General features: G+C 41.3%; 1 protein-coding gene across 8 annotated transcripts in view; it reads left to right on the top strand.

Annotated features, from left to right (window-relative positions):
* Nucleotides 1–27,731, top strand: part of ARID1B (AT-rich interaction domain 1B) — a 327,188-nt gene that overhangs the window by 155,673 nt on the left and 143,784 nt on the right. For 5 of the 8 annotated variants that reach the window (XM_082276897.1, XM_082276893.1, XM_082276896.1 and 2 more), the window contains one exon: nt 26,662–26,703. The exons of the other annotated variants lie outside the window; for them this stretch is intronic. In XM_082276897.1, the coding sequence (XP_082133023.1) occupies nt 26,662–26,703 (42 nt within the window). The remainder of the gene's footprint in view (nt 1–26,661; nt 26,704–27,731) is intronic. 8 annotated transcript variants of the gene reach the window in all.

The following is a 27,731-nucleotide window of genomic DNA, read 5'->3' as shown; positions in this document are numbered from 1 at the left end:
GTGACTTACAGTAGAAGTGTAAGTCTGTAAAAGTCTCTTTAGAAATGCAGTTTAGTCATGTCTCAAAGAACTCATCAGGCTTGTATTTGAATTTCCAAGGATATTATTCCTTTTTCTCCCACGATTTGATCCCACTGGACTTTCTCTACCAGTGGAGGATGAGTGGACTCTTTATCCTAAACCCACCATTGTTTTGGGTTTTTTTTTTTAGCTTGGCTCAAATCTGTCAAACAATAGAAAAGGCACTTGCTGAGCTGGATTTTTTTTTCTTCCCTTTTAAATGTATTGTTGCAGAAATGTAACTGTAGTTACAAATGAAAAATTGAACATTAAAACAGAGTGAGCCATGGTGAGTGAAATGATCTCCCCCTGAGCCCTGATTCCATAGTCATGGAGTTTTTTCAGAGGTATTTCTTATGCAGCTTCCGAAAGATGTTAAAATAAACTTTTCACATTTTGTCAAATCTGACTATAAGGGAATCATGGAAAGAGGGAACAAATGAAGGGGGAGGAGGAAGAAAAGGTGAATTACACTTTCACATGAATCAGACCGAACAATTAGATGTCTGTACACTTGCTCAAATTAAAATTATTTTATTAAAATCTAAGCAGAGAAAATAATCAAAGTCTGTCCTCTTGCTTCTTTCACCTGCGCCCACACGTGCACCCAAGTTTATAACCATGGCCACAGTATTGGTGGCTGCATAGTAAGTCACTGAATACAAGCATGGTTGCTCATCCCAGATCAATTTGATGTCCTAAATTGCTGTCTAATTCTGAACAACATGCATGCAGTACCCACCCTCTTGTCTATGAGAATTTCAGATGCAGCCAAGCTTCCCATCAGTTTAGTTAAAGCAGCTTGGGCAAATTTATCTAAACCAAGCGTGTGTAGAAGCATGTGCATGTGTGAAAATGAAAAATCTTTTCTCTGAGCAGCCAGTCCTCAGTGGTGGGGGACTAAGCACGGTTTCTGGGGTTTTTTTTCTATGAAAAATGATCAGTGGTGTTTCCCTACAGGCCGTTTTCCGAATGCTAGAGAAGAAAGGAAACATCATATTCCTTTCCCTACTGTCTCTTCTCTTCCAGTATTTTGTTACTGCTGCTGCTGCTGTTAACAAGTACAAATAACAATGTTACATTATTGGTCTGCCTTGGCTTTTTAGGAAATCTGCACATTATGAATTATCTTTGTTCTTGAGCATCAAAAAATAAACAACAACAAAAACAACCCAACCAAAAAAAGAAAAATGCATGCCCCAAACAAGCTAACAAAATTCAGCTCGTTTATCTGTTAATTGCTCTGGTTTTTTTCAGGGCCTGAGGAAGCCCCCAAGGCTAGCATGCCACTTAGGAGCTAACTTTGTACTTGCAATATGTGTTTTACAAGCCTGTCTCCCTATTCTCTTTTCATTTTCTTGCCTATTTGCTGACACAACACAGCTGTAGAACTCCCTTCTGTTGTATAGGAGGTACCAAGGTGAGAGATCTTTTCTGTTAGATTTCTCTTTTTAAAGTTACTGAAGTAAGTGATTAAGCTTTCCAAAAAACAGTCTTAATAAAGGACAAATTCGTTTGGGTTTTCTTATCTAATTTTTGAAGATGGAGGCTCTAGAAGCCAAGGCATAGCAAGATGCTGATTTACATAGGCTTCTTCATGTAGGATAGACTGGACCGCTGTGTTGACCCGAGAGCCCTCCTGAGCCCTCAGCCCAGCATACCAGAGCCTTGCCAGGACTGGTACCATAGAAGTTAGTCTGTGGCAGCTGCAGGTATGAGTCAAGGCAAATATCAGTACCGTTCAGCCCTAAAAAACTGATTTTATTATTGCTGTATAGCAAAATGTGTAGAATAGGACAGGTTTGAATGCCTAGAGATTGTCAGAAGATTAAACTGTCAGGGAGACATTGTTCTTAAGGACTTTGGTAAGAATACTTCAAAAAATTCAGAAGAAAGTTCAAGTTTTCATGTCTTAATTGCATATATTTACAGCTCAGATACTGTGGTTATGCTGTTAATTCCAAAGACAAACAGAGCCAACCTTTCTATACCCTGTCATTTTGAACCAAAAATAAGTATTTTTGTCCTCCTCTGTGAGAAAGGGTATAATGTTTAATACATCCCTGTTTGTGGGAATATATTTTCTAACAAATGCTGAAAAGTGAGTATGAATTAGTTGCAGTCTTCCCTTAACTGTTTCTTTCTTTGTTTTCTTCCTCTCATTAATGGACTGTCCCATGTGCTGGTCACTTGTGTGCACCAGCTGGGGAGTGGATGTGAAATGAAAATGGAGATGTTGATGTGATGACTTTTGAAGCAAAGTGAATCATTAGCAGAACCGTTCCTACTCATTTTATTCTTCTAGGTGCTTGTGTGAAAGCAGAGGAGGAAAAAACGAATTTTTTTTCAGACTTCTAATCAGTGGAACACTTTAACTGTGCGAGTACCATTGGAGGGAGAAGGAGTGTGTGTATATGCATGTGCCTCCACACACAGGACTGGAGACAGAAAACCAGAAAATTCAGTATCATCACATATACCTCAAAGTTATATTCCATTGCTTTAATACATATAAACATAAAAAGCAATGCCAGGTACTTAGAGATCCAGTAACATTAATGTGTTGCATCTCACTTTGGAAATACCAGTTATTTTAAATATAACAGCTTTCATGAATAATTACAAAAATTAGTTTTCCTGTCCTTTTGTCTTAAAGCTGACTGGATTAGATGATTTGGGGTCTTTTGGCTTAGTTGGAAATACACTTTTTCCTGTATTGTGCAAACAGAATCTGTTTTTACCTAAATTTATATTAAGGCAATAACATACAAACTCTACAGAAAGCATGGTGTTTACTTGCTAGTGTTTGTAAAATGCAGCAGATCTCGTGCAGCCTTCTGAATGTTCATGCTGCAGAGGTGCACTGTGTGCTGGGACATGCACACTTTGCAGGCTACAGCTTGTTACTACAGACGATGCTATCTCTGTGGTAGAACTCCGTGGATCTCATCTTGCTTGCTTGTGGTTTTGAGATTTTTGCCTGGACGTTTTTTCACTAAGGTAATGTGGCCTGGCACAGCTGGTACTGAGAGATGCAACACAAGTTTTCTGAAAGGTGAACATCTGTAAATCACATTAACTGAGGTCTGTTGAGGAAAACTCTGTGTGTATGTGTGTACATAAACAAAGCTATTTTACCAATAACCCAACATTTGCTACCATTTCTGTTCTGAGTTCAGAATTTGTATTGACACATGGGTGCAGCAAGGCTAGGGAACAAAATCCAGCCAGGCCAAATGGAGTTAATTCCTGTAATTGAGACTCAGAGCCTTGTATTTGTAATGTTAGTGTCAGCTGCCTTTTGTGAAGACAAGTAAATTACGTGCCCTGGAGAACAGAGATGATTTTCCACTGAAAGATAGTTTTGTGAGATCCAAAGCCAAATGTAATGTAAATCTCCCTCACCTTTGTAGTCATCATCCTTCCTGGCCTAAAACACCCTGCAAATGTTGAACTGTAGTTTCTGTTAAAGAAATGCATTAAGAAATTATTTTTAAGTGTATATCTATATGGACACAGAGAGATGTGAAAGCTGTGGAGGTGAGAAGACACTCAGTGCCTGATAGCACTGAGCTGTCATAGTTGGATTTGAATTAACATCATTTCTGTAGTAAGTTGTTGTGTATTTTACTTCTGTTTTGAAGGGCTTGTCCTCATTATTAACCCAAAAAGTCTGGCAGTATAGCCCAACAGTTCTTTTTCCCCTTCAAAATAGGATTAGGTTAAAGTAATTTTCTTTATAGTCAGAAAGCCTCTTAAAGACAAGCAACACAAGAAAGAGCCAGAGGAAGTCTTATTTTCTTCCTATTTAATTTGACCTATCAAATTTAAAAGTTATTGCAGTGACTCTTGATGAAAGTGTAACTGGGATGGGGGGAGTAAAGTTAAAATAAAATTAATCTTTGTTAATTGTTTGTAACAACTTCTCCTATACGGTGTCTCTCAATGGGTAGGACTGATATGCATATTTTTTTCCTTTAGGATTATGTTAATGAATTCAGTTCATCAAAAGGTTGTTTCTTTTCTGAAAAATGTATTCTGTAATGGAATGAAACACTGGCAGTCATTCCAAAATTTTGCTAATATTTTAAGAGGTATTTACCTTAACTTAAAAATAATGTGGAATTCAAATTTGGGGAAATAACAGGATTTAAACTGTCAAAGTAAATTGTATTTGCACATAGTCAATTAGTGCATGTTTAACCAAGGCATTCCAACGAATGTTTTTCATCTGGTAAGCAAAGTGTAAATTAGACATTGTAACCAGTTCTAGTAGGGAACTGGTTAAGGGAAAAGTTAAGATATTTGTTTTATCTCAAATGCCAAAGTGACTTAGTCTTTCAAACTGTGCTTTCCAAGACTGAAAGGTTGGCTTTTCTGTAAGGGGCTTTCTGGATATACAAAGAGTGCCATTTTGTTACTCCTCCCCCAGATTTTTGGCATGTGTTTTGGTCTCTATTCACTTGTAAGAGCCGCACGGTGGTGGTGGGATGGCAGTTTTGGTGTTGGCAATTGTTGCAAACAAGTAACAGGTGCAGGAACAGTTCTGCACCTGGAATCCTCTGATTCCCAGCTAACATCTGCACAGAAACAGGTCCCCTGATCATAAAAAGTATCTTTTTATTTATATATATGTGTGTGAACATTGAGAACTTTAGGACTCCCATTCATGTTCTTTCATTCTGGGATCAAATACGCATGTGCAAATTCCTATCTTTGGGTGCCATTTCAGAAACACCTGTGAAGTCCAGTCCCACTTTGGTCTCTTTCAAAGCAAGGTAGCATGCTGAAAGTAAACCAAAAGAGTCATGTTAAACTGTAGATATTCTCGCTGAAAGATGTTAGAGATGCCAAAAAAGTTAGTGGGCTCAAAATAAAGGTTTGATAAGTAGAAGAAAACTCCATCAAATACTATTTCATACAAAGATGTGTGACCTCTGGTTCAGCAAGTGTTGAATTACAAATCACTGAAGATTTGGGATATATCTTTAATTAATGTATATGGCTAAATAAACCACATTTTTCAGCTTGGTGGGTGGCTGAAATTCTGAGTGAACCCATATGCAAGCATAGAAAGCCAGAAAATTTTATTTCCTCAGCAGTATCTGCAGAGGAACAAAACAAACATGACCCTGTTTCAGGTTGCTCTGCCCAGTATTCTGGATTACTTGCTTGAGCTGAAAAGAAGTGGGCCTCTGTTAAGTTTTCTCAGGTTGCACTTGCTCTCTCTCTCTCTGCCTGGAACTCCCAAGTAGAGATTTTCTCAGTGCTAATTCACCCCGCCCTGATCCATGCAACCTCTTCTTGGCCGAGGAGGAGATCCTGTAGTCAGTCGGCCTTCTGGATTACTCGCCTGTTACAGCCAGTGTCCACCTACCCTCTCTGTTATTTTTACAGAGAAGCCAATAGTTGTCTTCATGTCTACATAATCTTGTCCAAAATGAGAGATCCAGGGCATTTTGGTGGACTGTTAATTTTTAACTTTTCAGGACAAGGTAACTTCTAGAACACAAACTAAGTTTTCCCCTGAGGCCATGTCAGAACTCCAGTCATTTGAGTCTCCACAGCTCATGTGCTCCTGTTCACCTCTAAGGGCTTTAGGCTTCCTCTTACATCTTACATGTTTCATCATTATCATCATCATCATAAAAAAAAAAAACACAACAGGGGAAAAAAAAAAACAAAACCACCACCAAAACCAACTAAACAAACAAAACAAAACAAAAAACTGGAGGATTCCCCTGGCTTTCTGGATCTGATTAGAAACTCTTCGTGCCTGGTATTCTCAAGACAGAGAGTGTCAGATAGTTAAGTGATGCTTTGAGGGTCAATTGGGAAAGTAGAAGGCCTGGGATGACCCAGGCATGCTCTACCATAGCTGGGACAATGCCAGCATGTTTTCCCTCTCAAGTTTTTTTCAACACATTACCTAGACAGGGTTTTTTTCCACATTTGCCAAGCTCTGCACCCTGTTGAAGCCTGGCTGATTGATGGTGGTTTTGGGAGAGCAGAGCTTCTATCTCCCATGGCCTTTGGAATCGTCCTTTAGGAAAATGGTATTTTGTGTGAAGTACAATTTGAAGCTCACATGGGGAGGCATTTAAAGAGATGGAAAGGTTATTTACTTGCAGCTATTCTGCCTCTAAAGTGTGTTATTCTCCTATATTTTCATAAACCCTCTCCCTACAGTCCCTTAGATAAAAAATCTCCTCAGGTTAGGAACTGACAGGAAAGAGCACATGCCATTGATTTCATAGCTGTATGCAGGGCAAGGGGAGCAGGTCATATTTGTCTCCCTCCTCTGCAGATACTGATGAGAAAATAAAATTCGTAGGCTTTCTGTGCTTGAATATGGTTTCACTCACAATGAGAATGTATAAATAGACAATATTTATACAAGAACAGTTACCTGAAACTGTAAAACACAGTTAAGAACAATTATTGATGAATTTTATGCTCAAACATTTTCAAATAAAGTTGTGTTTGTGAAAGGTTGTGCGGAACCTAATGAAGGTTGTTCCAATCTGATGGAATAAATTAGCTTTGTTACAGGTTTCTTGTTTCAGAAATTGGTCCCATTGTGCTGTGGAGCATGTAGCACTCTGTTTGTAAATCTCTTGATGCACTGTAGATGAGAACTTCAGTAGGTTGTTGAATCGCTAGGCTGGAACCTCTTTGGGTTTCCTCATGTGGATTTGGGTGCTTGGCTTTTGTACAGTATTAAAACAATCCTTGTTTTTCAGTCCCTGAAGAAGTCTCAGCTTCCTTCAATGACCATGAATTTTCACTTTTGCCCACGTCTACTATAATAGGTTTCTTTTCAGAGAAACATTGTTAGGGAGTCTGTGTAGTCTTTATAAGGATTTTCCTTGCATACAGTGTATTGGTATGATCAGTATGTAAATGCTTTCTGGTTTGGGGTGTTTCCCACTCCCACATGAACACTGGTAATGACACCAGTTTGAACTGGGGAGGAAAAGGGAAATAGTCAGGAGCAGTAGCGGATCATCTCAATGTTAATCTTCTGACGTGCCCAAGGTTGCATCTGCCTAACCAATCTATTGCTTGTATGCTGATCATTCATTACTAAAGAGTCTTTAGAAACTTAAACTATATTGTAATTAACCCTTTTCCATATCATGTTTCATCTTTACCCATAACTTTCCCAGATGCAGCTTTTCAGTGTTCTGTACAGTACAAGGATCTTTGCTCTTTCCTTCAAGGATTGTTGCCCAGTCTGTTAGTTATTAGTTCCTCTGCTAGAAGCAGCACCATGCCTTTCAAACAGTATTCTTCTGATATGGGTTGCATTTGGAGGACTGCATTAACTGGCTTAGTCTCCTGTTTCAATCTTCCTTTATTAAGTTGATGATATTGGGACTGACACTCTGCTAATGACAATTTCATTTAGTGGTAAAAGGAAGGGAATGGAAGGCAGCACTCATCTAATCATGCAGGCATTCATCTGGGTTGGCTCCTTTCACATGTTCTGTATTTTCATACGTTTTTAGAGGCTTGGACCAGTATGTCAAATATTTATGCATATATACCTTATTTTCCCTTTCAAGTCTTCCACAGCGTGGAAAGAGACGTGAATAATTCCTATGAGGCAGTACAGGCTGTCTTAAAACTTTAAAAGCATTTTTCAGAGCTTTGTGATTGCGTGTGTTGAATGTTGCTATTGGATCCTGGAAGATTTGGAAATAGAGATTTAGTTACCAGCAAGGGAATTTTCTTGCTTTTTCTAGAGTTTTGGAAACCTTAATTTTTTTTAAAGGAATTGGGGTCACTTTCTTGTTTAACAGGCACTGAAATGGATGGCTTTTTTTTTTTTTCTTATACTTCGTAGCTCTGAATGGTCTTGTTGGCACTTCTAGAGTATCAAACATACAAAGCATTTGTGTTTTCATTTGAAAAGGTTTTAAGCCAATATAGTCTACATATTAGATGTTTGGTTTCTCCAAGTATAAACAGACCATCTGCTTTCTGTATATGAGTTATAGTTGCATCATTTTCCAGTTGCTGTTACTGTTCACAAAGTATTACAAGACTGAAAAAAACCGACCTTTTTCAACCATATTTAAAGCTACATCTGCTGCTTACAGGTCACTACATCTGAACTTGTACTTGTCCACATTAAAGTACTGATAAATTGCAGGAGTTCTTTTCCAACAGTGACCATTCATTTGTGGTCCCCTTTTAATCAGAGAAGCTTACTAGATTTTTCTTCCACCATGTGTTTCAGTTCCTCAAACACCCTTCTCCCAGCCCCCATTCCGCTGGCCCTCAACACTGACCATTAGTTGAGATAGACACAGAAAGCCTGCAAAGCAAGAGCTCGACATTGCTGCAGGGCCTGCCAAAGCTGTTAAGGGGAAAGCAAGCACAGTGGCTGAGATTCTGCATTGTGCCTTTAAAGCGCTTGTCATCAAAGAACAGCATTCCTAGCAAGTTTACTACCGTGAGGTAATACGATCAGGATGAGATAATTTGGGGGTTTCAAACAATTTAGTATGCCGAGGTAAGCCATAGGTTCCTCCAAGGACCTCAGCTAAAAATTCTGCCTTATGCTGGCCATCCCAAACGCGGTGCTCAACTCACCCTTGCTTGCCGCCTTCCCCGGCCGCAGTAGGCTGGGATGTGAATTCCCTCCTGCAATCTCTATGCCTAGGAGGCCTGCTGACAAGGAGCGCTAGGACTCTGGAGGCCACTGCAGCTAATTTTTTCCTGCGTAAAGGATTGAGATCGAGCTAAAGATACTACCTTATTACTAGAGCAGATCACCTTTTTTGGTGAGCACGGCAGAAGGAGCCATTATTGCTGCTGCCCCGCACGGGGGTGAGGCAGAGGCAGCAGCCTCGGGGAAGCCTGGCTGCCAGCTCCCCGGGCGTTTGGACTTGGGGATTACTTCAGGGTTTTCATGGGAGGGCAGAGGGGAAGAGGAGATGAGGATGGTTCAGAGACTGGATTCTTGTTTTTTGGACAATTTGAGAAAACGAAACAACAATAACAAAACCCTTCAGCCTCTACATTCCAGTGCTTGTAGGGGGGCATTTTTTAGCTCTTGTAAAATGGTGGGGGAGGGACGTGAGAATAACGATCTAAGCACTTACTCTACAGGTTCAAAAACTAGAAGATGTATAAAACGAATCCAGAGTTGTTTCCTAAAAGTTTCATGTTCTGTAAAGCTTTTTTCCTTGTTTTGAGCCCAGACACGGGATTTTTGACTGCTTCCGCCTGGTAAAACTGACTCCAATTCTGGCAGAAGGCAAGAAACATGATTATTTTTGGCATTTCTCAAGAATCTTTTTTTCCCTCTGTTTCTAATATTCCTCTTTAGAGCCACCCCTGTGCCTTGCTCAACCTTGCAGAAAAGTTCACTTGAAATTGTGGGAAAAACAGCCTTTGTACAGTTAGAAATAGCAGTTAAATTAAATGCAGTGAGGAATATTTGCACATGCAGTCTTTATCCAGTTTGCCTTTTCCCCTCTTTAAAGCAGAAGTTATTTTTTTCCCCCCCCTTTAATTCCTTTGTGGAAAATGTGCATTAAATATGATTAATATGGCCAAATATTTGGGGTCAGTCCTGACAATTTGTAAATGTGTGCTTTATTTTCTGTTGAGATACGAATTGTTTATTTTTTCTTCCACAGCAATAACTGAAGCCAGTCTAACTATCAGATTCAGATGGAGCTTTGAATGTTCTTAATTCAATTGTCACATAGCTTCTGTAGCACTAGATACCATTGCCCAATGAATATATTTTCCTTTTCTACTCTTTCCATATTTAATGTTAAGTAATTATGCCAGAATTCGGTTGTAATCACTCTAGGTTTTTTTCTGTTTCAGAGATACAACCAGAATTTTCAAACCTACGTCAAATTTAGATACGTAATGGCCTAATTTTCAGAGATGTGAAATTAATTGAAAATGTGAGTGCTTATCATTTCTGAAAATTAGGCCAATTATTTCAGTGACTAAATATGAACATAGGTACCTAATAGCAGGCAATCAAGTTTGAAAAATTTGTAACATTAGCTTTTATATCTCAGAATCAATTCCTTGCTTGTCTACGGTGATCTCAAACGCTAAACATCAGTGAAATTAATTTGTTATGGTGTGTGCACAGGAAGATGTTTGGACATTTTACATATAAACAGCTACAAGGGATTAAAGTTTTATCTGACATTTCTAGTATCAGAACAAAGAGCACAAATGTTTATCTTCCATCTTTGCCTATTACAGTCAATTACGACTTCATTTACCGAACTCGGCAAAAGTCTTTCCATGTACATTTTATCCCGGTCTCCTCTTTCTTCTTCCCGTCCTTGTCAGAGCAGTAGTAGTTCCCACCCTCTGTCCTCCCTCCCAGTCTTTAATTTCTAGTTATGAGGGGGGGCTATTACGGGCGGGTAGAACGGGGAAGCTGAAGGGCTGCGCTCCTTTTTAACTCGGAACATTTCATCTTTCCCTGGCATGTCCTTGTTCGCTCCGGGTTTGCTCTACAGCCTTTAATTAATTTCCGTGTCTTTTCACGAAGCGCAGGTAGCACAGGAAAACCTCAGGAAAATTTCTGTGAGGCGAACCTGTGTGTCCAGGGCCGGTCGCTGGGGCGGCCGGTCGCCGCCTCCCATCGCGGGCCCCTCGCTGGCTGACCCCCATCCCTCCGCTCGCCTCTCCTCCCCCGCTGCCCGCTGCCGGGCCGGGCTGCGTGTCACGCCGGGGCTCATCGTTCATGGGCACGGCAATTTATCTGTTTGTGTTGGTTGCCAGAGCTGGATTTTTGAGCAGGGGCTCGGGCAGTGTGAGGGAGAGGGAAGGACGAGCCCCTGCTCGGACGCTATCGCACCGCAGATCTGCAGCCGGTTTAAAGAGCTGGAGTGGTTCGGATTAACCCCTTCCCTTGCTGAGGAGCCGGGGAAGCCGAAGCGGAGAGCGTGAAAACCCGCCCGCAGCACCGAGAACTGCGAGGACTTAGTTGAGCAGAGCTTTTTTTTTTTTCCCTTTCCCCCTCCCCCAAGTTGGCAGGATTAAAAGGGATTTTTGGCAAACGGTGCGAGGCGCCCCTTGACGATCCCGAGCCCTCGCGCAACACCCGCGCGACTACAAAGGTTGTAGCCTTAAAGAAAACAAGCCAAGAGCGCCGAGAGAGCAGGAGAGAGCGAGATTGCGACACCGAGAGCCGCCCTGGGAACACCGAACCATTCCCAGCACATTCCCGGCAGGCCCCGCGCGGCCCCTCCCCCGGCGGCTCCGCTGCGGCGCGGGCTCGGCTCCGCTCTCCTGCTCCTCTCCTCCCCCCGCCGCTCCCGCTCCCCCTCCCCCGCACGTAGGCGCTTGGAAGGGGGGGGAAAAGCCCTTCTAGCCTGACTAGAAAATCAGCCTTGTTTCCTCAGAAACCGCAGCTGCTGCGAGCGGAGAACACGTCAGGCCGGCCCTCCGACACGCACAGATGTGCCTTTGTGAACCCACACACACGTCGGGGAGGGAGGAGGATGGCGAGTGAGGGCAAGAGCGCGGGGCCGAGGCGAATGGCATGCGGCTGCTCCTTGCCCAAGGCCGCCCTCCTCCTCCGCCCCCCTCTCGTTAGTGGCCCTTGTTTAATTCCTCGGAGTGGCTCAAAGAGAAGAGAAAGCTGGAGGCGACCTAAATAGGGAAACTTTGGAAAGCCGGCCGTGCCCCCGCCTCTGTACGCGGGGTCGAGCGCCGTCGGGCGGCCGGGGTGTACTTGACCCCTGGGGATTTTTTACCCCCTTGTTTTTGTTTTAGTTTTTTTTAGGCCGTGTGTTAAAGGGATGGGCTCCCAAGACTGATCTTTTCTTGAGAGGAGCGGGAGAGCGGGAGAAACACGGAGGGAGAGAAGTTTCTGCTGACCCGGGAGAGAACCCAAAATAAAAGGTCGCGTGGGCAGTGGCAGTGCCGGTGCCGAGGCGAGGAGCGCCCCTTGCCGTGCCCTCGCCGGCCGCAGCTCCACTCTCAGCTGCTCTTCCCCGGTTTCCATCCCCCTCGTTCGTCCCTCCCGACCTCTTTCCCTACGCTTCGCCCGATCTCTTTTTAATATATAACTTTCAGCCTGGATGAGTTGCGACTCGTTCAGCGTAATTGGGACGAGCGGCTGATGGCTGCGAGGGGCCGGGGGATGGGACGGGAGGGGGGGGGGGGAAGCGCGCACAAAAACAGGTCCGGGGGAGGGGCGCGCGGGCCGCCATTGGCGCCGCCATTTGCGAGCCCGCCCGGCCCGGCCCGGCGGGGGCTCCTCTGTTCTCTCCCCGTTCCAGCCTTAGCCCAGCGTTGTTTACTTCCTTCTGTTAACAATGGCTGCAACAGAGTTGTTGTACGGTATTTTGGTACTTCTGCAAATCTGCCCCGCGGTGGCTCGCTCGGACCGATAGGTCTTTCCTTTTAACACAGCCCGACATATCCCGGGCAGTACGAGTTATATACGGAAAGACCTAACCTACTTCGGTGCATATTTTTAATTCGACAGTTTAGTTATCGCCCTGTCCCGGCCGGCTCTTTATTTTAACCCGCTTTTGTAGGATCTGATTCCAGGGGCAGCGCTACAGCTACTGCTGTGAGCCGCAACTTGGGCTGCTTTTCACTCAGTATTTAATGGGTTTGGGGTTTAATAAAGGGGATGTGAGCATCTAACTCAGGGTTTTCTCCATGGCACAGGAATGCCAGGCTTATGGTCGGGCAACGAGCAAGAGAAGAAGAGGACGTACCTTTGTGCTTTGGTGGAGAGAGTCTCCGAACTAGGTTATTAATTAATGTAGCAGCGTTTGAAAAGGCAAAGTGGCACGTTTAAAATTTCAAATGGTGTCTAACTAGACTTGGAGCTAAGGCCAATGGATTTTTAAAGCATGTTTATTTTTAGGGTATGTAAAACTAAAGGCTTTTATCACTTCGGCAGAATGATTTGGTAGCCGTTCAAGCAGTTCTTGGTTTCAGGAAGCCATTGCTTGCTAGTACGGAAACAAGTTTTCAAGCCGAGCTCTACTAAATACACTTGGTGGGGTTTTTTTCCTTTCAGAAAAGACAAGCGGAAACAAGCAAACAAAACACGCACACACACAAAAACCGCACCATGGGGACTGTCCTTTTCTTGCCTCTCCTTGTGCTGTACTTGCCCCCCTTCAAGTATGTAGGAGGGGCAGAAGTTGTGGCGGGGCGGGTACTGATTAGTTGCTGTCAGTCTGCACAGATTAACACCTATTTTTAGGTTTTCGAACCTCTTGAGTAATACTAGTTAAATTGGCACAGGTTAATAAGTTGGGGTCCATAGAGCCTCTTAACTGTTCGCTGTGAAATTTGAATTAAAGAGACAGTCTCACTTTATCAAAACGATGAAAAAAGGTTTATATACCAAACATTTATTGTATGTCCATGATTGTGTGCATGTGTGTACGTACACAGAAGATACATAGGTTTGGAAAACAAAAATTGAATTTAATTACTTGGCACAAACAATCAGTTGGAGGATCTTTGCAGAATAAATCTGCAGTGAAATCGGTTTTGAAAGGAAGCATTTTCTTTCTTTACTTTTAATATAAATGTAGCATCTAAAAATAAAACTTAATCGTTATTTTTTCATGCGTTTTCTCCCTGTCCTCCCCCCATTATATCATTATACTGTTACACTGACACCCACTGGTAAAAGTTGATCTGAGATCAGGATAGTAAAGAGACAGCTATTACTCAGGAATAAAAAACAAAACATGGACCGAAGAATAGCTTCTTCCCCCTCCTCCTCTTGAATGAAAAGCATTGCAATGGTCTTCATTTTGATTTGGTTTTTTTTTTTTTTTTTGACAAGTTACTATGTGGATGCTCCAAACATAACATGAGAGACCGCAGTGTTTTTCTCTTAAGAAACAGCAACATAGGACTAGCTGCATTCAAAGCAGCTTATTTCAAACATTTATATGACTGAAGACAGACAACAGGCTGGCACAGATGAGAACAGGAGAAAGGTACTAGTATGTTATTAGCTGCTGGGTTTAATGCTCTTTCCCAGGTAAAACAGCTTGAAGAAAACCTGAAATAATGGTCATGCTAGAAATATATTTGTGTGGGCACTGACCCGATTGTATCAAAGCAGAGATGAATGCCAGCGCTGTGCAAGCCTTAGTTAGTCTGTTTACCATTTAATTCAAAGTTGTTAGTGGTCTTGAAAGCCAGTTGTGTTGGAGAAACAAGGCTTAGTTTATTGAAACGTACCACAGCACCAAAATCTGGTTTGCGAGAGTGTCGTTCCATAGCCCTGCCTAGCACAAGAACAATACTGCACAATTATGCTGTTTCAGGCTCTGAAATGGGCTTTCTTCCAAAACACCCTCCCCTTATATTATTAGATGTGTTTCTATTAATGAAATGATTGATTGAAAATCTTCCTGTGTTTATGTTGTTTGGGCAGCAGTAGCTTGGATTTCCCCTGTCTAGACTAAAATTGTATCCAGTAGAGATGCATGGGACAGCTGTTTGTAAACTCACAGTGAGGCATAACAAATGAGCTGCAGCAAAACCTGTCTGTGACCAGCTTCCTTGTAAATACAGTGATATGTTCTTTATTTTAAGGGAAAAGGGGAGCCTTAGTAGAAATACCTACAGAAATAAAATGGATTCTACAAAACATGAAACTGTCAAAAAGCCCTGCCAGGACTGCACAGTTCAGAAATTAAAACTCTTTCAGCTTTGAAATTGTAGTTCAGGTCTTTCTTTACATTCTGAGTAAAATGAGCTTAAAATAAGTATAAAAAGTAGTCTCTGGGATTACCAGTTTAGTGTTACAATTGGTGCAGATAACCTAATTGGAAAACAGGGTGAGTGCTGGGATTTAGTTCTTCAGGTAACATTGTAAAGAAAATCTTTACTGGGGCACTTGCAAAATATATATATATACATACGTATATGTGCATATATATAAATCTATGTGCATAAAGAAGAAATCTTTACAGAAGCGGTCATTGAAGTTGAGGATTTATACAAGGTTTTCATGCCTGAAGATGTACTGCTACAATGAATATTGCCTTATATGCACACTGTCGTACAGAAATGCTAAGTTTGGAAACCTGTACAAGGCTGTTAGCAATTGATTTGTTTTGCTGTTTCACTTTGAATAGCAGTAAAAGAATGAAGAGGGGGTTTACTTTGAAACTGAGACAGGCTGGGGAAAAAAAAGTTCGCTTGTATCCTGTAATTATCCAGAAGCACCCTTGTAGACCCAGAATAAAACTCACAGAACAGGCATAAAGCACAAGGAAGATTCAGAGTTTGTGAGGAGGTGGTGTGTCAATAGCCTGCCACATCCTTTCACCTCTCCTCCTTCCCTCAGTGTCGTTCTTGTTCTGTTTGCATGAAGAAGCTGCAGCAAACAAATGAGAAGAAAAGTGGGGGAGGGGGAAGAACATTTGCAGTTCATATTGCAGTATTCAAAATACTTAAAATGCTATAAACAGTTTCATAGTCATTGTTTATAGACTCTAGAATTTTTAATATTCTAACATGTAATTGAATTCTAAAGCCAAGTTTCTGCTGTTAATCAGGCTTTATAAGTGAGCCACTATTTGCTAGCAGTAACTTTGAGAAGAATTTGGACTTAAATTACTTTGTTTGTTTGTTTGTGGCTATAGCAAAAAAGTGAAATGCTGAAGTGGTCACCAAAATTATATGTTGTGCACTTGCTTGGGTTAGCAAAAGTCCTGAACTGTGTAAGTAGTTCAAGCATTTGAGAAAGCTAATTGTTTGATTCCTGTATGCAGATTTGGGCTTTGTGCATGTGAATCATGGAATGTGTGTTTTTGGAGGACATGTTTTCAGGGCTTGTGCTCAGTTTTCTTCAGCACAATGTGTAGAGAACTCAAGTTAAATGGAAAAAAAAATGCAAACAGTTTGTCGGTTCTTCTAAGCTTTTATTATTATGCACCCTACTTAGGACTGAAGTGATTCCTAGGAATGCTTGTATTTTTGCCTATCCCATTGAAATGTTCAGTGTAAAGCTGGACTAGATTTGACAGCCAGTTTTTCCTTCACTTCTGAGGAATTGTATTGCTATTGTGAGCTGGAAGAGTGTGGAGGAGTTATGGTACTGACTAGGGCGCTTGTTCTTTCCCAGTCAACTCTTAAATCTTGATACCAGAAGGGTCAAAAACTGGCCAGCTGTGACATCTGAATAATTTTTAAAGCAGTTAATCCAGTCAGAGTGTTTATCAATCTTTGTACCATGTGTGGAGGCAATCCTAAGATAATTCAAAAGAAAAGCTCATGTCATTGGCAAAAATCAAGTAGTTTAACTGAGTCTTGTTCCACAGATTTACCTTTTCAAGTTAGAGATGAAAACACAGAGCACTGCCCAAGGAATTTGTACTGCATGGTTATTTGGTAGGTGTGTGGACAGTTTGTTGTGCAAACTATGCCTTCTAAACCTGTGCACTGGATCTGACAGTGCCCAGATGATGCCCACATGAGTTGCCCAGATGTTGTCAGCATTAGCCACTGTCTGTATATGGCATGATACATGGGAGAAGGGGACATCAGGAAGAGCCTTTGATCTAGTCAGGAAGGTAGGGGCCAAATTCTGGGAGCGTGTTACATGCTGTTGGCGGTTGCCTTGATCCTTTCCCCACGTACTTTACAGTTGTGTGGAGCACCATGGTTTTCTTGTTAATCGTATCACACTCCTATGGTAACATTAATTTAGCTGAGTGTGCAATATCAGACACGCATTTAGTATGTTTCAGTCATGTTCAGAAAAATGTGTTTCACCCCTTTTTTGTATAAAAGTGTGGGCTTTCCTTGCTTTTAATTGTTTCTCATCTCCTTTTGCATCTGTTCCGATTTTTTTTTCTGTTGACGATGAAAAGGTTCGTTTTTATGTTAACTGATCATTTTTCTCAAAATCGTGTTTTAGAAAGTCCCAATTCACCAGTCCTACAAGGAAAGGTGGAAAGCGGAAGCACAGGTATAATAAAGAATCAGTTTCTTCTGACTCAGAATTAGGTTGGGAGCAAGTAGTACTGTATACAATCTAGAAAGCAAGTATAGAAGAGCGTAAGATATATGTAGGGTAGATCTTAACGGTGATAAATTTGCCTTGATGTGATTTGGTGTTTTTTTCAAAAAGCACCACTTTTTTCAGATAAAGCAAGAAGAAAAATGAAACAGTCCTTGTAGGGTGGGAGTTGAAAGTACTGTGGGAAGTGATGCTAAATTACAAAAAGGTGCTGAAAAAGGTGTTCTTTGCCTGTTATTTTTGAGATTCCGCTAGGTTGTGTAAGTTACCCATTCCGTTAAAAGTAGGAATAAAGAATGCAATTTACGATTGGAATTGGTTGCGAGACACAGTAAAGGTTTTGAAGTTAAAATTATTTTTCTGAAACAGAGTGCTCCCTACATTGTGTTTAAACTCGCCTAAAAGTTCTTTTTAACCCGCATACTCAAAATAATGTTCTCCAAGGTGCAGGAAGCTTTTTTCTCCTGAGCACAATAGGAATATGTCGAATCTCTTGAAAACAGTTTCTGTTTTTCAAACACCTTTTCTTTTTCAGCATAGATAATTAACGCCTTCTTCACAGTGCTTGGTGCCCTTGATACATCTGTTACCTTTGACAGATCCTTTCTGTTTGCCACCTCTTCCTAACATGCTTCCAATATTTTCAGCACAAAATAGCTTTGTATCTTTGATGTTGGTTGTATACGGGCTCAATTAAATAAGAAAGCTGCTGACAGAATGGTGTAGAGTTGAAGCTTTGTTTCCGTAAAGATTTTGTCCTTGGTCACTTATCTTCAATTTTTGCTGCAAAATGTTTAACTTCTTTTAGTCAAGATTGTTAAGACATGCCGTTTTACCTGGAACTGTGTTTTATTTTCACTTTTACAGGTGCTGTGTGCAGTAATTATGTAGAGATGTAGGTAAAGGGGACAGGGGAGTACTCTGCAGCTGCAGCCTTAAGCAGCAAAAACCCTTCCCACTGGTGAGGGTGGCTTTAAAACATGCCTTTCTGGAACTTTCTGGAATATTTAGAAGCATTCTGGCAATGCAGCTGTTTTACCACCCTGTAGTTACTGGTGGATGGCATCTTGTATTTATGGCTGAGGAACCCAAATTTGTCTGGAAAGACGAAGCTGTTGGGGATGTTCAGATGGGTGCTTGGGTTGCTGAGCTGTGGGAGTGGGAAGCTCCAGCCCTGCTAGCAGGGGGCAGCGACATTTAACCCTTTCTTGAGTTTTTCCTTAGTAGCCCCTATGCAGCCCCACAGTGTGGTAGTGCCCCAAGGCAACAGCTATAGAGACCCTTTGCAGACAAGGTTTTATGTTTCTCAGTTTTGAAAGTGGGGAATTAAAATGAGATCCCAGTGTTGGAACGAGAGAGCGAAAAATACAAAAGGATTAGAAAAGATGCAGTCACAATACCTTAAAGACTTACTCGTGGCGGTAATTGTTACTGCTTATGTCACATGGTATAATGACAGTTTTTCAGAATTTCCCACATACTAGAATGCGTGAGGTTGGAAATTTTTTTTTATGATACCTACCACTCCTTTCTTAAGGGAAATTAAATAGCAACTGCTCTGAGATTTTGGGTTATGTACAACACTCATTTTGATCTCTACATTGTCAAACAAATAAATATCAAAAGCATTTTTAGTGCAGTTACTCTGTTTCATGCAGTGTTCTGGTGTGAAGGAACTAATTGCATGTTACACATCTTTTGCATATATATATGAAAAACAGTATGACAGGAAAATATAAAAGAATTTGAATATATGCTTACAGATGGAAAACACGTGCATGGGTATGTGTGTGTGTTTATATATATCTTGCCTGTTTCATCTCCTAATGACAAGAGCAGATGAGCATGTTACTGCCGTGAATTTGCTGATGATCCGCTACTGATATGGGACCTACAGAGCAGGAAGTTGTGACAGAGTTGTAAGGGATGGGAGGGTGCCCACAGATAGGTCTCATAGGTTTCCCTGCAGTGAGGGTGCACATAGTCTCAAATGTCAGTTTCTCTGGGAATTGTAATGTTTGTTTCCTGGTGCAAACCTAAATATTTTTGTACTTTCCTGTCTTGACTTAACAGAAGTTGCCCCATAGCGCACAATTTTTTTCCTCCTGAGGTGCTTCTGATACGTGTAATGTTGTATGTATTATATCTTACAAGGCTGGTTGTTATTGCTTTTAGTTAGCTAATATTTTCTTCTCAGGGATTGGCCTTGTTCCCAGGATTTTGCAAAATATTTGCAAAGGGAGACTAAACCAGCAGGTCGGTCAATAGCACATCCAGCAATGTGTGTTGGACTCAATGCTGGAGATGTGAATGATTTTTTTTTTAATTGTTGTAAATCAGCTTCCCCAAAAGTAGTGACATTCAAGAGAAAATTTAAAAATACAAGCAGGACACATCTGTTCCACTAATCAGGTTTTAAGAACATGATGCATCATTGTGTTTTATCTCAAACACTGGCTGACCAAGAACAGAGCTGCTTCAGCGAGCTGCGTCCTTGAGTCACTGCGTTGTCTGTACATGCTAATAAGGAGAATGAGGAGAATTAATAAGCAATTTGAGCTGCAGAGTAGTTTCTTGAAACATCTTTTCAAACCTTTTTAACAAAAAGTAGCACACAAAGTTACTCTATCATTTAACGAGGGATCATTTTGTTACTTAATTTGTCTTTTTCTACCTGAAAGTTGTGCCTTCAAAAATTAGAACGTTGATCTTTATTATTGCTGGACCCAGTGAGCTAAGAGATAAATGACTGATACCACAAAGAAGAAGCAAAATAAATGAAAGGGAAAGCCTAAGAAGAAGGGGGTGCCAGATATAATGAATAATTACTGTGAACTGTGTCACATGATTTCCAGTTTTTATGTAGGTCGAACTGTGAGGCAGTAGCATTTACTTAACTCAGTAAGTAGTCTCAACAGCCTTTGTATAGAAAGTGAGGAAATTTCAGCTGATCTGTCCTTAATTCATGAGATTTATACTATGTGACTGTCACACCTTTGTTTCAGGCATAGATTCAGGGTCATAACAAAGGTGTGTCTTTGGTGTATTTATTCAGAGATTGCCCAAGAAACACGCCCAACACTCACTTGCTACAGACCTGAAACCTAGCGTGAAGTACATGCATGATTACAATTAAAAATAAATAAAACTGGTGGCAGGTAGCAGAGAAAAAAGGGAAGGAAGGGTTGTTGCAGTTACCAAAGTTTATTACCATAGTTCAGTGTGCATGTAAAGCTGTGTACACCCTCAGTAAGTCCTTGAAGAACTGCCAGGAACAGTGTGGTTCATGTAGGTTTGTCCCTGCTCCAATGAAAAGGACAACTATCTGCCTCAATTACTGAATCCTAAATTACTTGAAAAGGATGGCAAAGGGAGGAGATGTTAAAGCTAGTTAAAGTGGATTTCATAAAGATATGAATGACTGTAACTATATTCATCTTTGAAATAAACTAAGGACTTTGAAAATTGAAAACTGGATTAACTTCCTATCACCTTTGTTTATAAGATGAGTTCAGAAGTGGTGGTGTGTGGGTGGGTGGGCTGATGGGAAAACCTTAAAAGCTGAAAATCTACGCTAGAAAAGGATTATGAGGGTGTATCTGCACCAAGCATTACAGCATCCTCCGTGTTTCATGCTATCCAGGCTATTTCCTACAGGCAGCTCAGCAAGATTGGTATGTGGAAATAGTAATGGGAGTTACATTTGTATTGCTCGGCACCTGGACTAATGAGACCCACTGAGTTGTTGGAACTACAGAGCCTCTCCCCAGGAGGGGAAAAAGGCACCAAGTCTTGCGTTAAGTCAGAGGGCAAGCATAGGTACAAGACCAAACAGTTTGAACTGGACAGTGTGACAAGGTTTTGTCTTGGAACAATTGAGCAAGAAGTGTACCCTGACAGCAAGAAGGTGATTTGGCAGTAGTAATTCAAGTGGATGCACCTGTCTTCCCTCATTCTTTTTAGATTTTGTTATCATGGGGAGGAGAGCCCTTTCTAAACTGATTGATCATTACCGAAGAGGGAAAACAAAAGTATTGCAAAATGCAAGTATTAACTTACACATTTGTTTTGTTTTGAGCATATTTTAGAAGAGCCAGAGGCATGCCTTTTTAGTAAGCAGGCAGTTGGCAAAAACCCTCTAGGTATCAGAGAAGGCCCTGTGCTATAATTTTCCTAGAATAATAATGTCAAACAAATGACAATAGAAAGCCTATAAAATTTGCAGCCAGCTGGGCAAATTCTCATGTGTGAACCACAGAAACTGTAAGTGCCCATACAGAATATTTTGTCTTGATCGGAGCTGCTTCAGTCTACTGTGTCCCTTGCCAGAGTAGCTGTAACCCCCTCACTTGCCAGCTGCAAATTCTGGCTCTATTGAGTGAACTTTGAGGAGCTCCAGCCCATCTCAGACCAGCGTTAAGTGTGTGCTGTATTGGAAGTTTTTGCCTGGGTAGTTAAATGTAGGTCGATGATGCTTTTCAGCATTAATGTTAACAGGATATTAACCAGGAATCAGCATGCATCAGAAATTATTATTAGTGCTTATTTTCAGATTCCCCCAAAGAAGATGGAGAGGGCTTTTGTAACCCAAGTCTTTTGTGAGTTAGTTATTTTTGTCCTTGTGTACTTGCTATTTCATGTTCCATTGTTTGGATAATAGTCTGGGCATTAAGCGTGGCTATAATTCCTCCTCTTAATGGTATTCCACTTCCCATGACTCTTGCTTAGTTTTGCCTAATCCTATCTCAAGCAATGTCTTGATGAGCCAAGAAGGTCCTGGGTTGAGGTGAGGTCTGAACCAATGCTGAAAATGGCTTTGAAGAAGACCAGGTTAGAATAATTCTTTGTGTCATCTGATCACTAGGTTGTACAACTTCGTTCCAAAAAGGCCGTGTTCAGCATTGCACCTCAAGAGTTCTGTCTATGTTTCAACTCCTTTTCTCTTTGACAGGGAGGTAAAAGTGACTGTGTGTAATTTACGGTAAGTCTCTTGGTCGCGATGCAATATTCTTTGTCGAACTAGGTCTCTATGATTCATTTTTTGAGAAGCAAGATAAAACTACTGACAAAGTCCCGTTACTTCTGACAAAAAGAGACTCAAGGCTACTCCCCGTCTTGTTTCAGGGTACTCCACACGTTATTCATTGGGTCCTTCAGGCTGACATGACATTTATGAATTCTTTCATCTTATAAAAAAATACTAAATGCTATTCTATTTGACCATTAAATCACAGAATACTACATAAGCAGTAATGCCCTTGGCCACAGCTGCCCATTTTGGAGACCATGTAAGTTGTGCAGGGAGGTGGGAAGTTCACCTTGTCATGCACTGTGGAGGTTTCTGGACCCCATCCTGGCCAGCCCCGGAAAGCTCCTCTTGGACCAGGGTCAGCAGTGGGGAGCAGGCTGTAGGAAAGGTCAGTTGCCCAGGTAGGACAGGCGTGATTCAGCTGTGGGATACTCCTGCTTAAACCACTAACTCGTGTAATTGATCCCCAGTGTATGGTTAATACATATACTCCCTCGAATAGTACCCTTCATTTACCCCTTACCACTTACAATAGCCTTCTAGCCCAGAATTGCAGTTTGTTTATTAGAGTTTGTTTATTAGAAGCAAAAAGGCTGTTCAGTTCTTTAGATAAACTGGAAAAAACCCACCAAAAAACAGTCACCAAAAATTACTTTTACATAGAAATAAATTACAGGGCAAACAGCATTCAACTGTAGCACTGTATTTTGGGGAGTGGAAACTGTGGACTGGAGCAAAGATTCAGAGCAGTGCCTAAGGGAAAGCTGCTGTATCTGATACAGATATAAATATGTACATGAAATCAACAGTGCTTCATTTAAGAATCAAGTCTGCATTTTTTAGTGATGCAGTGAATTTTTCACTGTAAAAGAAAAACACTCCACCTACCCAAGATACTTACATGTGTACACTCAGAACAGCCAACTAAAATAGAAAATGTTTAGCTGCTACAAATAGGTATATAATGAGAAGTTCTTAATTAACATCAGATTATCTTAAACCAATAATAAATGTCATGTTCTTTTTTTGTGTATTGGAATGGAAGGGATATGTTCTGAAAGGCAATTAAGAGAAAGATGGTGCTTGCCTGATTCTTAAAGTAATGTTGTCTTTTGCTGGGGTGGTGTGGGTGCTGATTGAAGTACACAAGCATTCCCACTAGAGGGGGGTCCACTCAGCCTAGGCTGTAATGCATTTTGGCTTTTTTTTTTTTTTTTTTGGAAGCTGAGCATGAGGAAAACCTCATGTTGTCCCACATCTTGTTTCAGTCCTTTATGTTGCATACCTTATGGTGTCAGCAGTTACTTGTCTCTTACTTAGCTTAACTGTCTTATACGAGGAGGTGAAAATCCAAATGAATGGACTAACACACCAGTACACTGTTAAACACAGTAGTAACAAAGAATACGGAGGATGTTTCATTGCATCATCTGCAAAGTGAGGACAATTATTTATCGCAGAAGTGGTGTGATCATTCTTGGAAAAGTAGAAGCAGCATTATCAGACCTGTTCAATAACATTTTTAATTAGAATTGTTATCTATACTAGCTTCGCTCCAAGCCATTTTACTGTCTTTGTGAGCCTTATGTTTGTAAGCATAAAAGAAAATATTTCTATATGTAAAAGAGACTAAGAGTATGTTAAACCAACTTAAACTTCTGCTTTACTCTTTGGTGTCACAGTTTGTTGTTCTCAGTTTCTTGGTGAAAAGAAGGATGGGATTTTGCACGTGCTGGTCATTGTGCCAAGTTAATTAATGTCTTTTGGAACTGTGGCAGACGTGAGCATTCTCTTGGCCCTGAGCAGGAGCTTCCTTAGCAGAGCCCAGGTGTTGACAATTCGCCTGTGCTCTGCAGTGACGGTCCTGGCATGTCAGGTGGCCTCTCTGTAGATGAGGTGCAGTGCGGAGCCCAAACTAAGACTCTGCCCGCTCTGTGCTGGGTTGGTGCAGGGGTTCCATGCCATCCCATCCATGTCGTGCTTCTGCAGGCAAGGGACAGACAGCCCTGGACAGGCTCAATGGGGCTGTCCACCCAGCTGGGATGCTTGGGAAGGAGAGGGAGGAGGCAGGGGCAGCAGGGCAAGGGAGACCGAGTGTACTGGGGCTGGCAAGGCATCAGCAACTGTGGTGGATTCCAGGAGAGAGTCAGAGAAGGACCCTGTGGCACAAAGAAGGCTCCATTTTTCCCTAATGAATCTCCACAATAGAAATGTAGCACAGTAATAAAGCATCCACTCTCTACAACTGCTTGAAAGGTAGAACAACTGAGGTTTGTAGCCAGGTGAGGGTCAGCATCTTCTCCCAGGCAACAAGTGACAGGACAGGAGGACATAGCCTCTAGCTGTGCCAGGGGAAGTTGAAGCTGGACATCATGAAGAATTTCTTCACTGAAAGGGTGTTTATGTATTGGAATGGGCTGCCCAGGGAGGTGGTGGAATCACTGTTCTTGGAACTGTTAAAGAAACAACTGGGCATGGCGCTTGGTGCTGTGGTCTGGTTGACATGGTTGTGTTCCATCAAAGGTTGAACGTGATGATCTTGGAGCTCTTTTCCAACCCTTATGATTCTATGATTAATGGGACTGGAGATAGCATCTGGGATATGTGACTGCATAATACTGGATAGAGAAACTGAGTGAGTTTGAACAAGTTTTGGCGTCTATCTAGTGGTGGTAGCTGGATGCTGTACTGAAGCAGTAAGCCTAGTGAAAATGAGCATTCACACTTTAGATGTGCACCACATTAACCCTAACTGAGATGCTTCTGGTAGTGGAATGACTTTTTTCAGAAGCCACCTGAGCATCTGAGTAGGGCACTGTATTGTGACAAGCAGTCATACAGTTATTTCCAATCCGATAGCTGATTATTCTTTTTGGCCCTGGGCAAGTCACTTAACCCTCTGTCTGTTTCTTCATCTGTAAAATATATTATGGATATTTATCAGTCTCACCAGGACTGATTGTTTAATATTTATAAAGTGCCTAAAGGATTAGAAGCTTAATATAAGGAGCTAATACATATCATATCATTTTAGATTGATTTTATTTACTTGGATTTTTTTTTTCCTACCTCCAATTGAATGAGATGCTATTTTGTAGCCTCTTACTGCCATTCCTAACTAGCTGGACAGGTCACAATTGGGTAACTCCAAGGTTCATTTTCTTAATTTATTCTTAGTTCCTATAAATACTTTATCTCCCTCCCACTTTTTTTTTTCCTCCCTTTTTTAATTTAGAGATGAAGAAATACCATATGTTGCTAGATCATGACATAAATATATTTAAGTGCTGCCATCATTGCTAGTTTATCAGCCTTTCCATTATAAACCCTCTTGTTCAGGGGTTTATAACTCTGGCATTATAACATGCTTCAGGGTGAAACTTCACATTCATTTTTTCCCTCTTGATTTGCTTTAAATCCTTCACTCTTCTTAAGTTAAACTGGAGATTAGATACATTAGTTATAGTTATACTAGTTGTAGAAATAATAATGCAGCAGTAGGCATTTTAAATAGGATGTAAATCAGAGAAATAGAGAATTTCCTAGTTGTTAAACTGTGAGCCTGAGACTAGAGATCTGGGATTCTTTTTATGAGTGTGTCCCTGGCTTGGCACATGACTACTAAAAAATTATTTAACCTCTTTCTGCCTTACTCTTCTCTCTCTATATTGGGATGATGACATTTCTGACTTCACTGGTGTATTGGGAAGCTTAATTAATTAGAATTCATAAAAGCACTGAGATTCTCAGGTGAAAGGTGCTGAAGTGTGAAGTACTTTTAAGGAGTCTAATGAAAAATCGGTGTGCCTGCTTTCCTACGTCTGTTCCTGTTGTCACAGATTAGTGCATATCAACTCTAGAGCTGTGCAGTGTGTGGTAACCAGCAAGGGGTTTGGTCTGGAGCACAACTTGATGACCTGGCAGCTTGCTTTTCTCAGACTTTCAAACATTCACTGTATCTCTCAGCCAGCTGATCTCAGCCTTTGCCTGGGGAGCTTGTGTTCCCTGAATTCTACAGTTTTCAAACAATTCTCTAGCTCAAGACAAGACAGGAGCCTGCAACCAAGACCTTGGCTGCAGAGTTTCCCCTTATTGCTGTTCCACTTGGTGCTGGTGCAGAAGTACCCAGCCTGCTTAGAGGGTAACCAGAGGGGAAGAGTTCAGGTGTTTCCAGCTTTTTTTTTTGCAGGGATGGACCATGGCAGATCATTCTAGTTGTGCTCAGGCAGCTTTTTGGTGTAGTCAGAACTCTTTATGGAGAAAAATGTTCCAGCTGTAGTACAGTAAATTCTGGGACACTGATAGGTACTCTTTATGTCATTCAGGTGGAGAAACCTTGTTTGTGTCATGAGGGATGCTCTCCGAGTTTCCTCACTTGAGGATTTCTGTTGTCAGCTGATAGTTTTGCACTTCCTATCATATGTAGGTTTCCTAGGGTTGATCCAGACTGGCACCTTCATTTACAGATCTCTTCTTTGCCTGGACTGTGGTGCTGTGCTCAGGAGAGAGAGGTTCTTGGTGGTGGCTAAATTTGAAATTATCTTTCTCCTTATAATTTCAGGTTGAAGTCTTGGCCTCCGAGGATGCTACATTTGGACACAAGGTGTGTAGTTTGGTGCAGTTTTGTTATATAGGTCCCAACAATATGAATTGTTGGATGTGATACCACAGAAAATGACAATTTTCAACCTGAGAATTGAGGATCCTGTGACTTGCATCCATCAATTCAGAAACTTTCCCTTACGTGTGGTAATCTGAGAGTGGCACACAGGCTGTCTTAATCCTGTTCTTGGTATAAAACCTGTGAGCAAGTTTTACTTGTGGAAACCCATGTGGAGACATGGAAGGTCAGCTTAGCAGTAGTTCTTAAGATTGGACTTGCCCAAAAGCTGAATTTGTTCTTGTTCCATAGATTTGCAACTCAGAAATTGTACTTGTCTGCTTGGCAGTCTGCTGAGTTTGTTCAGGCCCTTTTTGACAAAGCATCTCAAGTAGAAAGTAGTTCACTGAACAGCTGCATCACCCTGTGTTCAACTGTAGATCAGTGTGTGGTGGGCAGTACTGTGTGTTGGAGAGATGACTTCAGACCTGCCCAGCTACATGGATGGACTGTGTCCTACTTAGTGCTCAAGTTTCTTTGGCCAGTGAGCATTATAGTGACGACCACTGTTTTACCTGAGCACTAATACCAGATGATTTTATTCAGGGCAGACTGTGTTTAGGCTTTATCTAGTTAGTCAGGAAGAGAGTGGATGGGGAAGGGAAAAAGGAGATTGTAGGCACAGTAGGCTAGATCATGACAGTGAAGAGTTTCCTGCTGCTGGAGGTCCATATGCTGTGATGCTTCTGCAGGTGAATAAAATAGCAGTGCTATTACTATTAAGGTAAAAAAGAAAAGCAAGAAAATACTGAATAAGTTCTCCAGGTTTATTTGGAATGCAATAAACAAAATTACCAGCAGAAAAAAAAAAGCTTTAAAAGTACCTAAATATTCATGATGCCAGAATTTACGTTGTGTCTGTATTGTACATTTTTATGTTGATATGTGATAAAGTGATTTCAATAAATTATTAAAAAACAAACAGAGCTACTCCGGTATTATTTGAAGTATATAACATATGGTAGTCTTCA

The sequence above is a fragment of the Coloeus monedula genome (genome assembly GCF_965178545.1).
Source record: "Coloeus monedula genome assembly, chromosome: 2".
NCBI lineage: Eukaryota > Metazoa > Chordata > Aves > Passeriformes > Corvidae > Coloeus > Coloeus monedula.
This window is presented reverse-complemented; position numbering and strand designations above follow the sequence as displayed.